The 17,887-nt window shown below is 38.5% G+C and overlaps 1 protein-coding gene across 3 annotated transcripts in view; it reads right to left on the minus strand.

Annotated features, from left to right (window-relative positions):
• FCHSD2 (FCH and double SH3 domains 2) overlaps positions 1–17,887 on the minus strand; it is a 304,207-nt gene that overhangs the window by 157,095 nt on the left and 129,225 nt on the right. For all 3 annotated transcript variants that reach the window (XM_034995346.1, XM_034995345.1, XM_034995343.1), the window contains exon 4: positions 9,159–9,235. In XM_034995346.1, coding sequence (XP_034851237.1) covers positions 9,159–9,235 — 77 coding nt within the window. The remainder of the gene's footprint in view (positions 1–9,158; positions 9,236–17,887) is intronic.

Raw genomic sequence — 17,887 nt, forward strand, 5'->3', positions numbered from 1 at the left:
AACCCTTGGCACAGATTCTTTTAAATGTATAAATAGTAAGAGAAACAGAATTGTAATAGAAATACAAGTGCTTCTTCATATAATAGTGATGGCGGCAATGGTAGTGTTTTTCATTCCGAGTAAGGAAAAATAATAATGGTTATAGAATGATTTTTACATCTTTTTTAAATTCACTAGGCTTCATACATGATTTTGAAGCATAAGATGCTAAGCATCTATGTTATTTTGCTATTCTGCTCAGGTCAGGAAACTAGGTTCAGAATTATGAAAGAAAGGAAGGAAATTCTTTTAAGAATCTATCACATGCTAGACACTATGCCATGTATTTTTGCATTTACATTATCATTTAATCCTCATGTCAACTTTGTGAAATAGGCATTATCCCCATTTTTTAGAGGAGAAAAGTAAGGCTTGGAGAGGTTGTAGAATTTTTCTAAGGCTATTCACCAGGAAATAGCACTCCCATGGTCATAACCTAGACTTCGCCATTACCAGTAACTACCCCTCTGCTGTAATCACAAATTAACCATCTAATCCCTGACCAACACCTTCTATTTCTATTCATTCCCTTTAGGATTCTGACTCCAACAATTATTCAAACTCTATCAGAACCCATAATCCATTCGATCCTATACCCCTTCCCACTGTCTCCTACCCCCTCTCTCATAATTTCCCTTCTCAGCTCCTTATCCAGCTTAAGTTTCATGGTCCACCATTATAGTAACTGCCTATGTATACCCTTATGACTCTGGCCCCTCTCTTTTCATCATTCTCATCTACAAATTTCAATGTTGGTTAAACCTGTTTGTACCGTACCAATCTCTGTGCAGCAGAATACTACTGAAGAAAACGATAATCATGCTGCTTGGTCTCAGTTTAAACTGATGGCTAATAAAATTCTAGTAACCCCTTAGTGCTATGCAGCAATTCTACTATAGTCCCCTAAATCCTCTTACTCTCTCAATCTTCTACACAATTATTTCCCACCTTTTCCCCTCATCTCAAACCTCTAATATGACCACACTTTCAGCCGATAATGAAGCTACCAGAAGACAATGCCCATATGGTCCCACCACAGCTACCAATCTCCCTACTTCTGCACCCATGCACTCGGTCACCTCTCCTTTTACTTGGCTGAACTACCTGTGCTCTGAAGGCCAAACCTTCACATTTATACTGTATTCTATAACTCACTCAAGAACAGCAATCCAGTAATTGTGCTTTCTCCTACAACATCGACTGTTCCACCTCCACTGGATGGATCTCTAAATATGCTATATGTCTCCATTCTAAAAAAACAAAAACAAAAAACCCTCCATCAACCCTCCATTTCTCTCCAGCTACCACTCCAATGCCTGCTCCCTTTCACAGCAAAACTCCTTGAAAGAATTGTCCGAAATTACTGCTTTTAATTCCTCTGCTCCTGGTCTCTCTCTCTCTCTCTTTTTTTTTTTTTAAGAGAGAGAGAAAGAGCACGTGCGCACATACGACGCAGGAATCAGGGGAGGGGTTGGGGTGAGGGGCACGGCAGAGGGGGAGAGAGAGAGAGAATCTTAAGCAGGCTCCACGCCCAGTACCAAGCCAACGAGGGGCTTGATCTCATGACCCTGAGATCAGGGCCTGAGCTGAAATCAAGAGTTGGATATTTAACCAACTGAGCCACCCAGGTGCCCCGCTCCTGGTCTCTCTGAATTTAATTTAAATAAGGCCTTAGCCTCCACCATTCTTCTGACATTGCTTGTCAAGGTCATCAAATATCTCCTTATGGCTAACCCAATAGTCAATTCAAACTTTGGTCCTATTATCCAATTTATCAGTAGAACTGACCTAGTTTATCCTTCTTGAAATGCTTTTTTCCCTTAGCTTCTAAGACATCACTCTCTTGCAGTCTACTCCTATCTCACTAGCCACTCTTTAGTCTCCTTTACTGATTCCTCTTCATCTCACTGCCCTGTAAGTGCTGGAGTGCCCCTGAAGTTAGTCCCCAGGCCTCTCTTCTCTAACCACACTCACTCTTTAGATATGCTCATTGAGGCTCATGGTTTTAAATACTGTCAATATACTAACTATTCCCGAATTTTTATTTCCAGCCCAGACATCTTTCCTAACCTCCAACTGCCTATTTAACATATCCAACTTGGACATCTAGTAGGCATCTTAAGACTATAATGCCCAAAACCAAATTCTTGAAATCTGTTGTCAACTGATTCCATCTCAGTGATAGTGTTTGTTCAAGCCAGAAGCCCTAGAGTCATCACTGATTTTTCCTTTTTCTCTCATATCCCACATTTGATCCACCCAGAAATCCTGTTCAGTAGACTTTAAAAATACTATGGAATCTGATTACTGTCTGTCTCCTCCACTGCTACTATCCTGGTTTAGGGAGCATTATCTTGTGCTTGGATTACTGAAACAGCCCCCTAAATGACCTCTCTGCTTTTGCTCGTTTCCCTAAAGTCTGTGCTCTACACAATACAGCCAAGGCGGTGTCACCACTTCCCACGACACTGTATTCTCCTTACTATGTTCACTCTCCTTATCACCGATACATAATGTTTAATTATTCATATGTTTATTGTCTTGTCTCCTCTCACTAGAATGTAGGATCCATGAAGCAGAAGCTTTGTTTTATTAACTCTTGTATCTTCAGCACCTAGAACAGGGTCTGGCACAGCAGGCATTCAATACATAGTTAGTGGAGGAAAGAGAGGAGGGAACGACGTAGTCTAGATGTGAACCCAGATCTGTCTGGCTACCAAACCTCTGCTCTGCTGCTGATATAAGATTGCTCTTGGTCCCAGTAATAATGCTAACAAAAAAGAAGGGTCTCTTTACTCTAATAAAGGTACCAAGCTTTGTGTATCCTAAGTCCTTTGTGTATGTCTAATATAATTTTTGCCTCAATATCTCCTGTGCTATTATTTTCTTACCTATTTTTGTTAAAATGAGTCTTCTTTTAAATTAAAATGGTATTTTATAACTTCATACTCTAACTGAAAAACAAAGGACATTTGCCATAATAATTAAGTTATAACTAGTAAAACTTAAAAAATGTTCATCCATATGCCACCTAAAATCATGCTGGCCTATCTCCCATATAGATATCACAATGGAAAAGAGAGAAAACTTTACCAGGAACAATCATAATTAAGAAACAAACCAGGGCGCCTGGGTGGCTCAGTTGGTTAAGCGACTGCCTTCAGCTCAGGTCATGATCCTGGAGTCTCGGGATCGAGTCCCGCATCAGGCTCCCTGCTCAGCAGGGAGTCTGCTTCTCCCTCTGATCTTCCCCCATCTCATGCTCTCTCTCTCTGTCTCATTCTCTCTCTCAAATAAATAAATAAAATCTTAAAAAAAAAAAAAAAAGAAAGAAACAAACCAAACAATTTACTTTGACTGTGGTGGTGGTCACACAAATCTACAAATGTGAGAAAACCCTACAGAATTTAATATGTACACACACAAATGAGTGCATGTAAAACTGGTGAATTTTGAATTAGATTGGTGGATTCTATCAATACAAGTTTCCTGGCTGTCATACTGTGTTACAGTTATGTAAGATATTACCACTGGGAGAACTGGGTGAAGAGTATAAGAGGGCTCTTAGTATTAGTTTTTACAACTGCATATGAATCCACAACTATTTCAAAATAGAAAGTAAAACTAAAATTAATAAACAAAATCATACATCTTCCCTAGGCCTAAAAATGTAACACTGTACATCAGGAAGATTCTAGAAAATGTGGCATATGAGCTCATAATTTAAGATTAATTTATATAGTAACTGATAACAAGGAGAAAATATAGTGCTTAATAAATAAGTGTTCAGGGGTGCCTGGGTGGCTCAGTCATTAAGCGTCTGCCTTCGGCTCAGGTCATGATCCCAGGGTCCTGGGATCGAGTCCCGCATCCGGCTCCCTGCTCGGCGGGAAGCCTGCTTCTCTCTCTCCCACCCCCTCTGCTTGTGTTCCCTCTCTCGCTGTGTCTCTCTGTCAAATAAATAAATAAAATCTTTAAAATAAATAAATAAATAAGTGTTCATGTAGTGTTATTCTTGCTAATAAGAAGGGAGAATATTCTAAGTGTAGGTAACAGAGGTAAAGGCAGAGAGGATGACTGATTTCAGTCTATTTGAGGTGTGGTAAGAACTGCAATACAACTGCAGCTTGAGGTGTCCACAGGTTAGGGAACTAAGGATAAGAAAAGGAGAAATGGCCATAGATGAGGAGAGAAAGGTAATTTGGGGCCAGTTTTCTTTATAGCTTTGATATTAAAAAATATTTTAGGGGGTGCCTGGGGTGGCTCAGTCAGTTAAGTGTCCGACTCTTGATTTCAGCTCAGGTCATGATTTCAGGGTCATGAGATTGAGATCGAGCACAGTGTGGAGTCTGCTTAAGATTCTCTCTCTCCCTCTCCTCCCCACTCATGCTCTCTCTCTAAAAAAATTTAATAAACAAACTAAAAATAAACAAACTTTTAAATTTCATCCATTGGCAAGGAGAAACACAGGCGATCTTCAAGCAGGGGAGTGACACTAGGCCTATTTTACAAAGACACACTGGGAGTTGGTGGTATTGTAGCTAATGAAATTATGAAAGGGAGAGATCACAGGCAGAGAAGCCGCTGTTTAACATTCCTAAGACAGGATGAGATCTAGAAAGAAGTCAAACTTGGAGGCAGCTGACTTTTTGGTTCCCAAGCTGAAGAGTTAATAAAAACATACAATCATTACTAGTTTATAGGCAATATTTAAAGACAGGAATAAGACGGATAAGATTACTTAGAACAGTCACTAGAGAGCTGAGGGAACTTTGAGAAACACATATAGAAAGGACCTGCTATGGTCTGAATGTCTGTGTCCCCCCAAAATTCATATGTAGAAATCCTAACCTCCAAAGATGATGGTATCAGGAGGTGAGGCTTTGGGGAGATGATTAGGTCATAAGGCAGATTATAATGTGCCCTTTTAAAAAGAGACCCCTCAGAGCTCCCAAACCCCTTCCACCATATAAGAACATGCTAGAAGTTGAGAATCCTGCAACTCAGAAGAGGGATTTGCCCAGAACCCACGCTGGCATCCTGGTCTTGGACTTCCAGCCTCCAAAACGATGAGAAATAAATTTGTTACTTATAAGCCACCCAGTCTGTGGTATTTTGTTGTAACAGCCTGAACACTGCCCTAAAAGACTAAAAAAAAAAAAAAAAGTCCAAGGGAAAGTAAAGTCACAGTTGTCTAGTCTTAAGGCAAATGGGGGTGGTTTAATGCCATTAAATAGTTTATGTTTCACTAGACTGACAAATATTTTAAAAGACTCATCACATGCTCTTTTGGTAAAAAATAAATTCTAATCCATTAGAAGAAATGTAAAATACAGGGGCGCCTGGATGGCTCAGTTGTTAGGCGTCTGCCTTCAGCTCAGGTCATGATCCCAGGGTCCTGGGATCGAGCCCGGCATCGGAGTCCCTACTCCCCGGGAAGCCTGCTTCTCTCTCTCCCACTCCCCCTGCTTGTGTTCCCTCTCTCACTGTGTCTCTCTCTGTCAAATAAATAAAATCTTAAAAAAAAAAAAAGTAAAATACATTGATATAGAGTTTATGAAGTATTATTTAAAATGTCAACATTTTAAATGCATAAACCCTTGACCCAGCATTTCCCTCTTTAAGAATTTATAAATAAAAAGAATATAATTTATAAAAATAATTCACCCCATAGATATACTTTCATAGTGCACAAAGATATAACTACATGCATACATGCGTTGTTCACTGCAGCATTATTTGCAATAGTAATAAACTGAATTATTACCAACCAAAAAATGGGTAACAGAACTACAGTCTACCCATATTGTAACACTAACACAAATATTTAAAAGAATGGGGGACCTGAACATATTGACCTAAAAGGATGTCTAAACAGACTTCTTAAGTGTGTGTGGGGGGAGCGTTACAGAAGCATATGTATACAATAATTCCAGTCCTGTTAAAAAGAACAAAACTGTATATGTTCATGTATGTGTCACACAGGAGAGATATGGAAGAAAAGGCCATATGCTTTTAACAGCACTTACTCTAAGGGAACAGCAGTGTGAATGAGAGGCTTGGGAAAGAGGGTGAGGCTGCACTTCATACTCTTTATACTCTGTTGCACATATATTACTTTGGTAAGAATTTTTAAAATACAAATATAAATATAAATACAAAAAAAGTTAAAAGAGAAATTTAAAACAACTAGAACTAAAATAAATTCCTAATAAACAAAAAAATTGGCAATTGCCATTCTCACCCTTGATCCTGATCTTTCTATTACCTTTTTTCACAAAGCCACCATCATCCTCTCAGCTACCTAAATTAAAAAACCTAGGGGTCACTGGGGGTGGGGGACTCAGCCATCAAAAAAAAGAAATCTTACCACTTGCGATGACGTGGATGGAATTAGAGGGTATTATGCTAAGCAAAATATGTCAATCAGAGAAAGCCAATTATATGATTTCACTTATATGTAGAATTTAAGAAACAAAACAGGATCATAGGAGAAGGGTGGAAAAAATAAGGTAAGACAAAATAAGCAGGGAGACAAATCATAAGAGACTCTTAACTGTAGGAAACAAACAGTTGCTGGAGGGGAGGTTGTGGGGGATGGGGTAACCGGTGATGGACATTAAGGAGGGCACATGATGTAATGAGCACTGGGTATTATATGCAGCTGATGAATCACTGAACTCTACCTCTGAAACTATTAATATACTATATGTTAATTAACTGAATTTAAATAAAATAAAATTAAAACAAAAACCAAACCTCGGGGTCATTCTTTAGTCCTTCCTCTCTCTCCCTCTACTTCATTCTTCATTCAGTAAATATTTATTACCAAGCGCTTTCTATGTTCTAAGAGCTATTTTAGATACTGAGAAAACTACATTCTAGTTTGATAGTTATAGAACTGTTTATAGTTTGTCTCAGAACAAATTTGACACACACAAAAAACAAAACTGCCAAATCAATTGTAAGTCCTCTAACCTCCATTTCCTAAATACCACTGAAATCTCCCCCACAACCTAATATCTACTGCTAATTTTCATTGTTCAAATAAGAGACAATGAGAAATTAAATTCCTGTAATTTTATCCTCTCCAAATTCTTCACATCTTTTTAATCCACCTTCAAACTATTAAAAGTGAAGTTGAATATGTCGTTCCTCTTGCAGAAATTTTTCAATGCTTCCATTATCTTCTGAATAAGAAAAGAAACTCTAATATGTAAAGTCCTCCCCAATGCCTGTCTATGTATCCTTTGGGTCCACCTCTCCTCTCACCCTCCAACCCATATACTTCACACCAGCTAGGAGGACTGCTAGGTTACCTAACATCCATATTTTCTCATGCCTCCATGCCTTTAAGGCGTTACTTCTGCTTAGAATTCCTTTTGCTCAACCCTAGCAAACTCCTGTATATTCTTTAAGATTCAGATTTAGAAGTCTTGGTTTTCCTCTACAGTCCTAATGTACCTCTCCACTCCTAACCCAATACCACAACTATTTATAGTAGCTATCTCCTATAATTTCCGTAAAGACAGGCACCACACCTCACAGTCTCTCTGATCCTAAAATGTATTTTAACAGCTAGCATGTAGTAGATATTTTACATCCATCTCATGAATAAAGAATGAATCAATGACTGTTTAAACAGTGGTGTGACCTTGAGTAATAAGGTGTATAACCTGAGATTTAATTTCCTAACATATAAAGGGAGGGTGACTATATGTACCTTGCAGGGTTGTTTTGATAACTACAAGATAAGTTGAAATTCCTAGCATGCTGTCTGGTACTTAGTAAATATTTAGTAAAAGTTGGCTTAACATACTTTTAGAAATAAGGTTGTACAAGCTACTCAGGGAGCAGAGCCTTTCTATCCTTACTTCTTTGGTAACCTTAATCCTGAATTTCAAACAAATTTAGAATACAGCCTAACTATAAGCTGGAGTCCTTTATTTTCCAGCTAACAATCTCTTCCTTGGTCAGGCTTTCTTCATACTAGCAATACTGAACTATTTAACATTCTTTCTCTCATTCAAGGTTTTTGCTCTACTTGTCTCTTTTGTCTACAATTTCATCTCTTCCCTCTTTCCCTCTTAGCTAAATTTTAAAGATACTGGAAAGTCCACAAGAAAATCTAGTTTTATTTAGTTTCCTGTTTTGCTCTATTAGTCTATAGCAATTATATAAATCTATTACTTAAAGCTGATCATGCCCCATCCACGTTATCAGTCAGTCCTGCAACTGTGAATAACTGCTATAATTTCTTATTTATCTTTCAGTTTTCTAATGCTGTTAAGAATTTCTGATGATGTCAGTCTTCACTGACAATCCAGCAACATGACTTCATATTCAGACTCCATGCCATACACTTGAATACTGATTCTTAATTATCCTGGATTCTCTCTGCTATTGTGTCATAGGCATTAGTTTTAACTGCAAGCTCTGAAATCTTGTCTTTGAGTTCTGGTTCCCTAATACTAAGGACAGTCTTGAGCATAAAAGCCAATAAACACTTCCAAATTAACTTCAAAAAAAAAAAAAAGACATAAAATCCTAAACAAAATTACAAATACTTTAAACGTATCTGTAGGTCACTGAGGACACAATTTATATTCCATTATCATCCACCTTCTTTAAAATTTGTATGTGGGATATTGACTAGCCAATTTCTGAATACCCTATTCTGTGTGTGTGTGTGTGTGTGTAAAACTTTTCCCTAGGCTCATAAAATTCCACCTCTCCAAATTTACAATTTCAGAATTAAAAAACACGACAAAACACTACAATCTTGTTTCATTATTGTTGCAATAATGTGTTTTATCTATAGGTCACTGAGGAAACAATTTGTGTTCCATTCTGATCTACCTTCTTTAAATTCCTTATGTGGGTAGTAATCAGTTAAACAAAACACAACTTGGCTTAATATATAAGAAAACTATTTTATACATATTATTTACATATGTTATAGAACATTAACATTTTCTGATAATTTTGAATTTATGTCTAAAAACCTAGCAAAGAAAAGCAATTTTTTAAAACACTGAAGTCTACATTATCTCTATGTGACATGGCTCTGAATGAAACCATTTTTAGAGAAAATGGGCAAGATCTATTTACTAAGTTACCTGTAATCACTCCGTTCATCAGCTTTTATTCCAGGCCAATCTCTCTTCAGATACTGACTAGCCAACTTCTGGATACCCTGTTAAAATACATATATATACATATTTTATAAAATAAGCACTGTGCCATAAAAGAAGCTCTTTTCCTTAAAGTATATTATTTAGCAAATCTCATCTTTTCAAATGTAAATTTAATTCAGAAGGACCAATGATAAATGGTAGAACATTGCAACCTGGTTCATTCTTGTCACAGTCCTCTTTTGTCTCCATTTTTAGGAAAGGGTGAGTATAAGGCTGAAAAAACTGAAACTTAGGCGATATGCTTTTCATGTCACCAAACTACCTGACCAGCCATAAAAACAAACTACCTCTGGAATATCACATCCCCAGAGCTCCGATTACACCACTCAACATCTCAATTCCCCACCATTCTTCTGCTGTGGCGTGGACCACATTTCTAAATCCAAACTCTCATATATCATGAAAGGCAACAACATTTTCAGTTTGGGGCAGATACATGTTCACATGTAAAATTAGTGAACATACCTTAGTGATAACTATTCCATAGTAGTCATTTTAATTCAAGAAAGATTTTAAGGGTTTTTTTTCCTTTTTAAATAATATCATGGCACAGATCACTTCAAATAAATAAATTAGTTTTACAAAGAAATATACCTACTTACTGTTATCCATACAAAGTGAATGTGGAAAAAACAATATTTGTCTATAATAGGTACTGTGGGTACCAGGATTTTAACAGACTATTTTATTGGCAAGTGAGATTAAACTACTCACTCTGAACACAGAATGTATTACTTTTAGATGGGAACATACGTGGTCCCCTAACACTCTAACAGGGTTCAATGTACAGGATTAGAAATCATCTACTTTAGGATACTCATCTCTACGTGCAACTTCAAACAATAAATAAAATGCTGAGATGAAGAACAATCACATTAATTAACAGATTGCCTACTTTAAGCAGAGGCTGCCTAAGTAAAATCAATGCTGCACTCTATATATGGTACCCTTCTACTAAGGTCTACTGCCAAATCAATTTGGCATTAAATCCACTGTTGAATTAAATCCATTGTTGAGTGCTTCTATTTGTCATTATTTCAATGAACCCAAAGGGTAGCAGGAACTGTAGAGAAGCTCCTTTGAACCTCAAGTTCCTCCTGAACTTGGCAATAGTTTGGTTTCGCTACTGCAAGGCACTGTGTCTTCTGAGAACTCACAACTGCATATGCACAATACTTGCATACCTTGCACTTTGGGGAGCCCAATCACTAAGATTTCCCTGAATATGTAGAGTACTTTTTCACCTTTGTACCTTCCTCATATTGCTATTTGCATGAAATATCTTCCCATCATGCCCATTCCTACCTGCTGAACTCTCACCACCCTGCCTTTAAGCTGATTTTTAAATTTCCTAACACCAAATATTCAAAATTATATATAGGAAAATGTGAAAAATTTTATTTCCTAGGTATTTAATTTCATTTCATCAAAATAGAATAGTTTATTCTTCTTTTTGCAGTTACTAGCTGGAATTCTTTTTTAAAGAGCTACCTCTCCTGAACTATTTGGTTATCCTGAGGTACAGTTCTTAGAAGAAAGGCAAGATAAATATTTGGTTGTCCAGTTTTGCCCAAAGGTGAACAATGAATTTTTTTTTTTTAAGATTTTTATTTATTTATTTATTAGAGAGCGAGCGAGAGAGAAACAGCATGAGAGAGGAGAGGGTCAGAGGGAGAAGCAGGCTCCCCGCTGAGCCGGGAGCCCGATGTGGGACTCGATCCCAGGACCCCGGGATCATGACCTGAGCTGAAGGCAGTCGCTTAACCAACTGAGCCACCCAGGCGCCCTGAACAATGAATTTTTAAAGTAACATTATGAACTCATATATTTTATTTTTTTTAAGATTTATTTATTTATTTGAGAGAGCGAGAATGAGAGAATGAGAGAGAGAGAGTACATGAGAGGGGGGAGGGTTAGAGGGAGAAGCAGGCTCCTCGCCGAGCAGGGAGCCCGATGCGGGACTCCATCCCGGGACTCCAGGATCATGACCTGAGCCGAAGGCAGTCGCTCAACCAACTGAGCCACCCAGGTGCCCTGAACTCATATATTTTAAATAATGGATGTGTTTCAACTTATTGCAGTCACTACTCTTTTGATTCTATAATTGTTAATCCGTGGTAAGGAGTCCCTCCCAGTTGGCTACCACATCATGACCCCAATAAGGTTTGACAGTTTGTTTTCTTTAACAGTTTCCATTCCAGATCTGCAGTAAGCTAGTTTTCTAAGGAATTCTGATTCCTTTCAGAGAGAAACAAGATTCAGAGACCATAATCTAGGCACTACCTTATTCTTCAGGTCTTTGTGTCTTTCTCTAAGAGACTTTTTGTAATCATTGTATACAAAGTAGCTCACCCTCCACCCAGTTACTGTCTCACACCACCCCCACTTATTCATAATCCTTATTATGTTGTTACTATCTGGTTTAAATATATTTTATCTGTTTACTGATTATAAACTCCACCAAGTAGGCATCTTTTTTTTTAAATCACCATGTCTCCAGGCTATAGCAAAGAAGCTAGCATTTAGTTGATGCCAGTAACATTCACTAATTGCACAAATAAATACCACCTACATTATTCTATTTCCAATGTATAATACCCAAACTCCTTCTGTGTTTTTGCCATTCTCAGTTAGAAATGTCTAAATCAAAATTTCTCTGGTTCCTCACTTTTCCTCAGGGGAGAAAAAAAAAAGTACTAGATTTCTAAGATTATGACCAGGTGGTTTTAGTATAATAAATAAGTTCCTTTGTAAAATTACAGTCAAATTTGACCATTTCCATATTGGAAGAAAACATATGTGTAGATACTCCAAAGCAATGAAAACCAAAAGTACCAGAAATTTATTCCATTCCTAGAAGGCATTAAGCATTCATTTTTGTGCAGGTTCAAATAAATGAAAAGAACTCATAATATATGGACAGGAATAAGAAGTATGTAACATAAAATGGGAGGTAACACATAGTTACTACCAAATAAGTAGCAATATGTGATGTAATTCCCAGGTGAGGAAAAGATCACCTGATATTTTCTTAACTTACATTTAAATGAAATGATAGCTGACTTATTCAGTTTGACTGCCAAAGTGGTTGCAGAACATTTCATACAGATCATAATATATGAGCCTCAGATTATGAGGAGGACTAAGAAGGCAGAATGACAGCACTCAAAATTTATATATAAAACAAATGAACTTGACAAGCATTTCAACACATTTGTTTCTCTTTACTCTGTTAGGTCTTGTTATAACCACAGAGAAACTGGACATCTAAGAGAATACCATAATTTACTTAAGATCATATAACTAGGGGTGTCTGGGTGGATCAGTCGTTAAGCGTCTGCCTTCGGCTCGGGTCATGATCCCAGGGTCCTGGGATCGAGCCCCACATCGGGCTCCCTGCTCCGCGGGAAGCCTGCTTCTCCCTCTCTCACTCCCCCTGCTTGTGTTCCCTCTCTCGCTGTGTCTCTGTCAAATAAACAAAATCTTTTAAAAAAAAATAAATAAACCGCTTGTTTAAAAAAAAAAAAAAGATCATATAACTAGTTAGGTTTCAGTCAGAATCCCTACTTATCATTCTAAATCTTTGCCCAAAAACCATCATTTTAGAGTGGATTTTATCTAATTCTTTAAAAAATTTCTGAAATTACTTTATCTTTTTTTGTGCATTGTAAGTTACAATAGCAATTTCTAGAGCTCTGAACCACAAAGTTGAACTGTATTAAACTGAATGAGCCCTTTAGAGATGAGATGAGGGATTCATGAAATAGATAAACAGTGAGATCTTTAGATGAAAGACTTTATTCAAGTTAGCTCACAGAGGCAGGAATCATGACTTCTGTGTGCTCCATGCAGCTGTTCAAGATCTATTCTGTATGGCTGCTCAAGAAATACTCCATGGCCATTATAGGAAAGGTCTTAAATAACATTTCATGTCTCTGAAAGCATTCTATACTTAAATTAAGTTTCCCTTTCAAGTTATACTTAAAGCTATATCTTATGAATAAAAAGTCTGTATACACAGAAAATAAAATCTATCCTAATTAAGAGGCTAAGAAAAATCTTTGGCCACAAATTTTCTAAGAAGTGTTGTTTTTTTCACTCCCCCATGCCACAACATTATTCCCTAAAACTGGTGCACTAGCCATATAATACTTATTTATATTTAACTGAGCATCACTGATGGACCACATTGATTTGATTTCCAATATAGTTTACTCTGCAGCAGTGGTTTCCATAAAAATGTACTATTAATATACTCTTTGGAACATCCAATAACATCCCATTCCAACCTTTTAAAAAGCTATCAGTGTCTGATGTAAGACTTGCTTTGTTTTACCTCTCAATAACACTTGCTATATTGCTCTAACAAGTGAAGCAACACAAAGAAAGCCAATGTTCAGCAGACACTGGGAAATGAACTGATGGCTTAACCTTTTGCCCATTTACCACAGCAAGCTGAGCAAGAGTGTGCTCCATGGCTCACACACATTATTCCATACCTATTCCATCCCCTTAACATACAGAGAAACTAAGATTTAAATTTTACTAAGGATCTGCCATCAGATGGCTCTTCAAAATTATAGGACACCATGTTATTTTTTTTTAAGATTTTATTTATTCATTTGAGAGAGAGAGAGGGCGTGCATGAGCAGGAGGAGGGGCAGGGGGAGGGACAAGCACACTCCACACCACTCCCCCTCCACCCCCCACCCACACAGGGAGCCCTACGTGGGGCTCATTCCCAGGACCCCAAGATCATGACCTGAGCCGAAGTCAGACGCTTAACCAACTGAGCCACCCAGGTGCCCCAGACACCATGTTATTTATATGCTATACACCTTTTTGTTGTGACATTCCCAAGATTATGCAAATGACTTTTAAAAATTAACAAGTCCATTGCATAAGCAGGACAGTTCTCAAACTGACATAAATTATACAATAATTGTCTTTACTGTTCTTAAATTACTTTAATAGTAATGGAGAACTTCACCCCTATCCTTAAGGAAAATTTTGAAATATTTTTCATCGTTTTCTGTGGTTCATAATTGCAGTCAGCATTAATCAGCATATTATTTTAAAGTACACAATAAACATAATATTAACATTAACCTCATGTAATGTATTAAAACATTAAATACATATTTTTAACCTTTTCCTTTTATCAAAAATGAAGATTTTGTTTAATTACATAAGAAAAAACAACATCTTTAAGATTTTATTTATTTGAGAGAGAGAGAGAGAGCACGAGCAGAGGAGAGGGGCAGAGGGAGAGGGAGAAGCAGACGCCCCACTGAACAGGGAGCCCAATGCATGGCTCGATCCCAGGACTCTGGGATCATGACCTGAGCCAAAGGCAGACGCTTAACTGACTGAGCCACCCAGGTGCCCCAAGAAAGAAAAAGATCTCACAACATTTTAAATGACTTATCCTACCTGATTTGAGAACCAAACAATTAAAAAAATTTTTTAAAAAACCATGAAATTTAACATTCATTCATGATTAAAAACTCTCAAGAAACTAGAAGCAGAAGGACCATTCCTTAACCTAATAAGGGCGTATATGAAACACCTACAGCTAACATACTTCTAATGGAGAGTGAATGTACTGGGAGAGTGGTATACCCAGAGACGGCAAAGAAGCTCCACACTCCTTCTCATATGCTTCGTCCTATGCATCTCTTCCAGCCTGCGGTTCCTGAGTTATATTCCCACTTAGAAGACTATTGTAAGGGCGCCTGGGTGGCTCAGTTGGTTAAGCGACTGCCTTCAGCTCAGGTCATGATCCCAGGGTCCTGGGATCGAGTCCCACATCGGGCTCCCTGCTCTGCGGGAAGCTTGCTTATCCCTCTCCCTCTCCCCCTGCTTGTGTTCCCTCTCTCGCTGTGTCTCTCTCTGTCAAATAAATAAAATCTTTAAAAAAAAAAAAAAAAAAGAAGAAGACTATTGTAAGAGAGGACTCTGGGAAGGTGGTGGAATATGAAGCAGCAGAAATCTGTCTTCCAGCCCAGACAACAGACTCAACGGCAGAACATATCTCATATAACTATTCTCGAACTCTGAAGTCTTATCTTTTTTTAAAATTAAATTTTATTTACATTCAATTAATTAACATACAGTGTGTTATTAGTTTCAAAGGTAGGGTTCAGCGATTCATCAGTTGTATATAACACCCACTGTTCATCGCATCACGTGTCCTCCTTAATGCCCATCACCCAGTTACCCCATCCCCCCACCCTCCTTCCCTCCAGCAACCCTCAGTTTGTTTCCTATGGTTAAGAGTCTTTTTCGGTTTGTCTCCCTCTCTGATTTCTTTCTTTTTTTTTTAAGATTTTATTTATTTATTTCACACAGAGAGACACAACGAGAGAGGGAACACAAGCAGGGGGAGTGGGAGAGGGAGAAGCAGGCTTCCCACGGAGCAGAGAGCCCGATGCGGGGCTCGATCCCAGGACCCTGGGATCATGACCTGAGCCAAAGGCAGATGCTTAACGACTGAACCACCCAGGTGCCCCTCCCTCTCTGATTTCATCTTGTTTTATTTTTTCCTCCCTTCCTCTACGCTCCTCTGTTTTGTTTCTTAAATTCCACATATGAGTGAAATCATATGATAATTGGCTTTCTCTGACTGACTTATTTTGCTTAGCATAATACCCTCTAGTTCCATCCACATCGTTGCAAATGGCAAGATTTCAGTTTTTTTATGGCTGAGTAATATTCCTCTGTGTGTGTGTGTGTGTGTGTGTATACACACCACATCTTTATCCATTCATCTGTCATTGGACATCTGGACTCTTCCCATAGTTTGGCTATTGTGGACATTGCTGCTATAAACACTGGGAAGCATGTGCCCCTCTGGATCACTACATTTGTATCTTTGGGATAAACACCTACTAGTACAATTGCTGGATCGTATGGTAGCTCTATTTTCAACTTCTTGAGGAACCTCCATACTATTTTCCAGAGTGGCTGCACCAGCTTGTATTCCCACCAGCAGTGTAAGAGAGTTCCCCTTTCCCTGCATCCTTGCCAACATCTGTCATTTCCTGACTTGTTACTTTTAGCCATTCTGATGGGTGTGATGTGGTATCTCACTGAGATGCTACCTCACTGTGGTTTTGATTTGTATTTCCCTGATGCCAAGTGATGTTGAGAATTTCTTCATGTGTCTGCTGGCCATTTGTATGTCTGGAACTCAGAAGTCTTTTCAAGGGTTACAACTTCCAGGGGACAGCTTGGACATTAAATGAAATAAATTTCAGCCAATTTCTGCACTTAGTTCAGTAGTAGTTACCTCTTACCTCCCAGTCCAGTGGGCAGGCAGCCATACACTTATTCTTTTTTTTTTTTTTTAATTTTTTTTATTCTTATGTTAATCCCCACATTACATCATTAGTTTTAGATGAAGTGTTCCATGATTCATTGTTTGTGCACAACACCCAGTGCTCCATGCAGAATGTGCCCTCCTCAATACCCACCACCAGGCCAACCCATCCTCCCACCCCCCTCCCCTCTAGAACCGTTTGTTTTTCAGAGTTCATTGTCTCTCATGGTTCGTCTACCCCTCCGATTTCCCCCGCTTCATTCTTCCCCTCCCGCTACCTTCTTCTTCTTCTTCTTCTTTTTTTTTCTTAACATATATTGCATTATTTGTTTCAGAGGTACAGATCTGAGATTCAACAGTCTTGCACAATTCACAGCGCTTACCAGAGCACATACCCTCCCCAGTGTCTATCACCCAGTCACCCCATCCCTCCCACCCCACCCCCCACTCCAACAACACTCAGTTTGTTTCCTGCGATTAAGAATTCCTCATATCAGCATACACTTATTCTTGAAATAGCCTGCAGAAGATAGGGTGGACAGTAAGGGCCCTGTCCTCCAAATGTCAGGGATCTGTGCTCTGATTACCGATTGCTGATCAGTAGGTGATATAGGAGGTGGAGACACAGAGGCACCAACACAGAGGTGGGCAGTCATTGTTGCATACCTATCCCCTACTGAAGAAAAGTCAGAGTCTAAGAAACTTTTAGGACACCATTCAAGTGGACCAACATATAAACTGTGGGAGTGCTAGAAGAAGAAAAGAGAGAAGAAGGGACAGAGAGATTATATGAAGAAATAATGGCCCAAAACTTCCCATATTTGACAAAAGACATGAATATAAATAGTCAAGAAACTCAACAAATTCCAAATAGGATGAACTCAGAGACCCACACTGAGACACATTATAATCAAACTGTCTAAAAGCAAAGAGAGAATCCTGAGGGCAGTGAGAAGCAAATCAGTACATACAAAAGGATCTTCAATAAGATTTTCAGCAGATTTCTCAACAGAAATTTGGAAGGACAGAAGATGGAGATTCATATATTCAAAGTGTTAAAAGGGGAAAAACTGCCAACCAAGAATATTATATCCAGTAAAACTGTCTTTAAAAGTGAGGGAGAGGGGCGCCTGGGTGGCTGTCGTTAGCGTCTGCCTTCAGCTCAGGTCATGGTCCCAGGGTCCTGGGATCGAGCCCTGCATCTGGCTCCCCACTCGGCCAGAAGCCTGCTTCTCCCTCTCCCACTCCCCCTGCTTGTGTTCCCTTTCTCTGTGTCTCTCCCTGTCAAATAAATAAATAAAATCTTTAAAAAAAAAAAAAAGTGAGGGAG

Source organism: Mirounga leonina, unplaced genomic scaffold (genome assembly GCF_011800145.1).
Source record: "Mirounga leonina isolate KUSES-001 unplaced genomic scaffold, KU_Mleo_1.0 Mir_92, whole genome shotgun sequence".
Classification (NCBI taxonomy): domain Eukaryota; kingdom Metazoa; phylum Chordata; class Mammalia; order Carnivora; family Phocidae; genus Mirounga; species Mirounga leonina.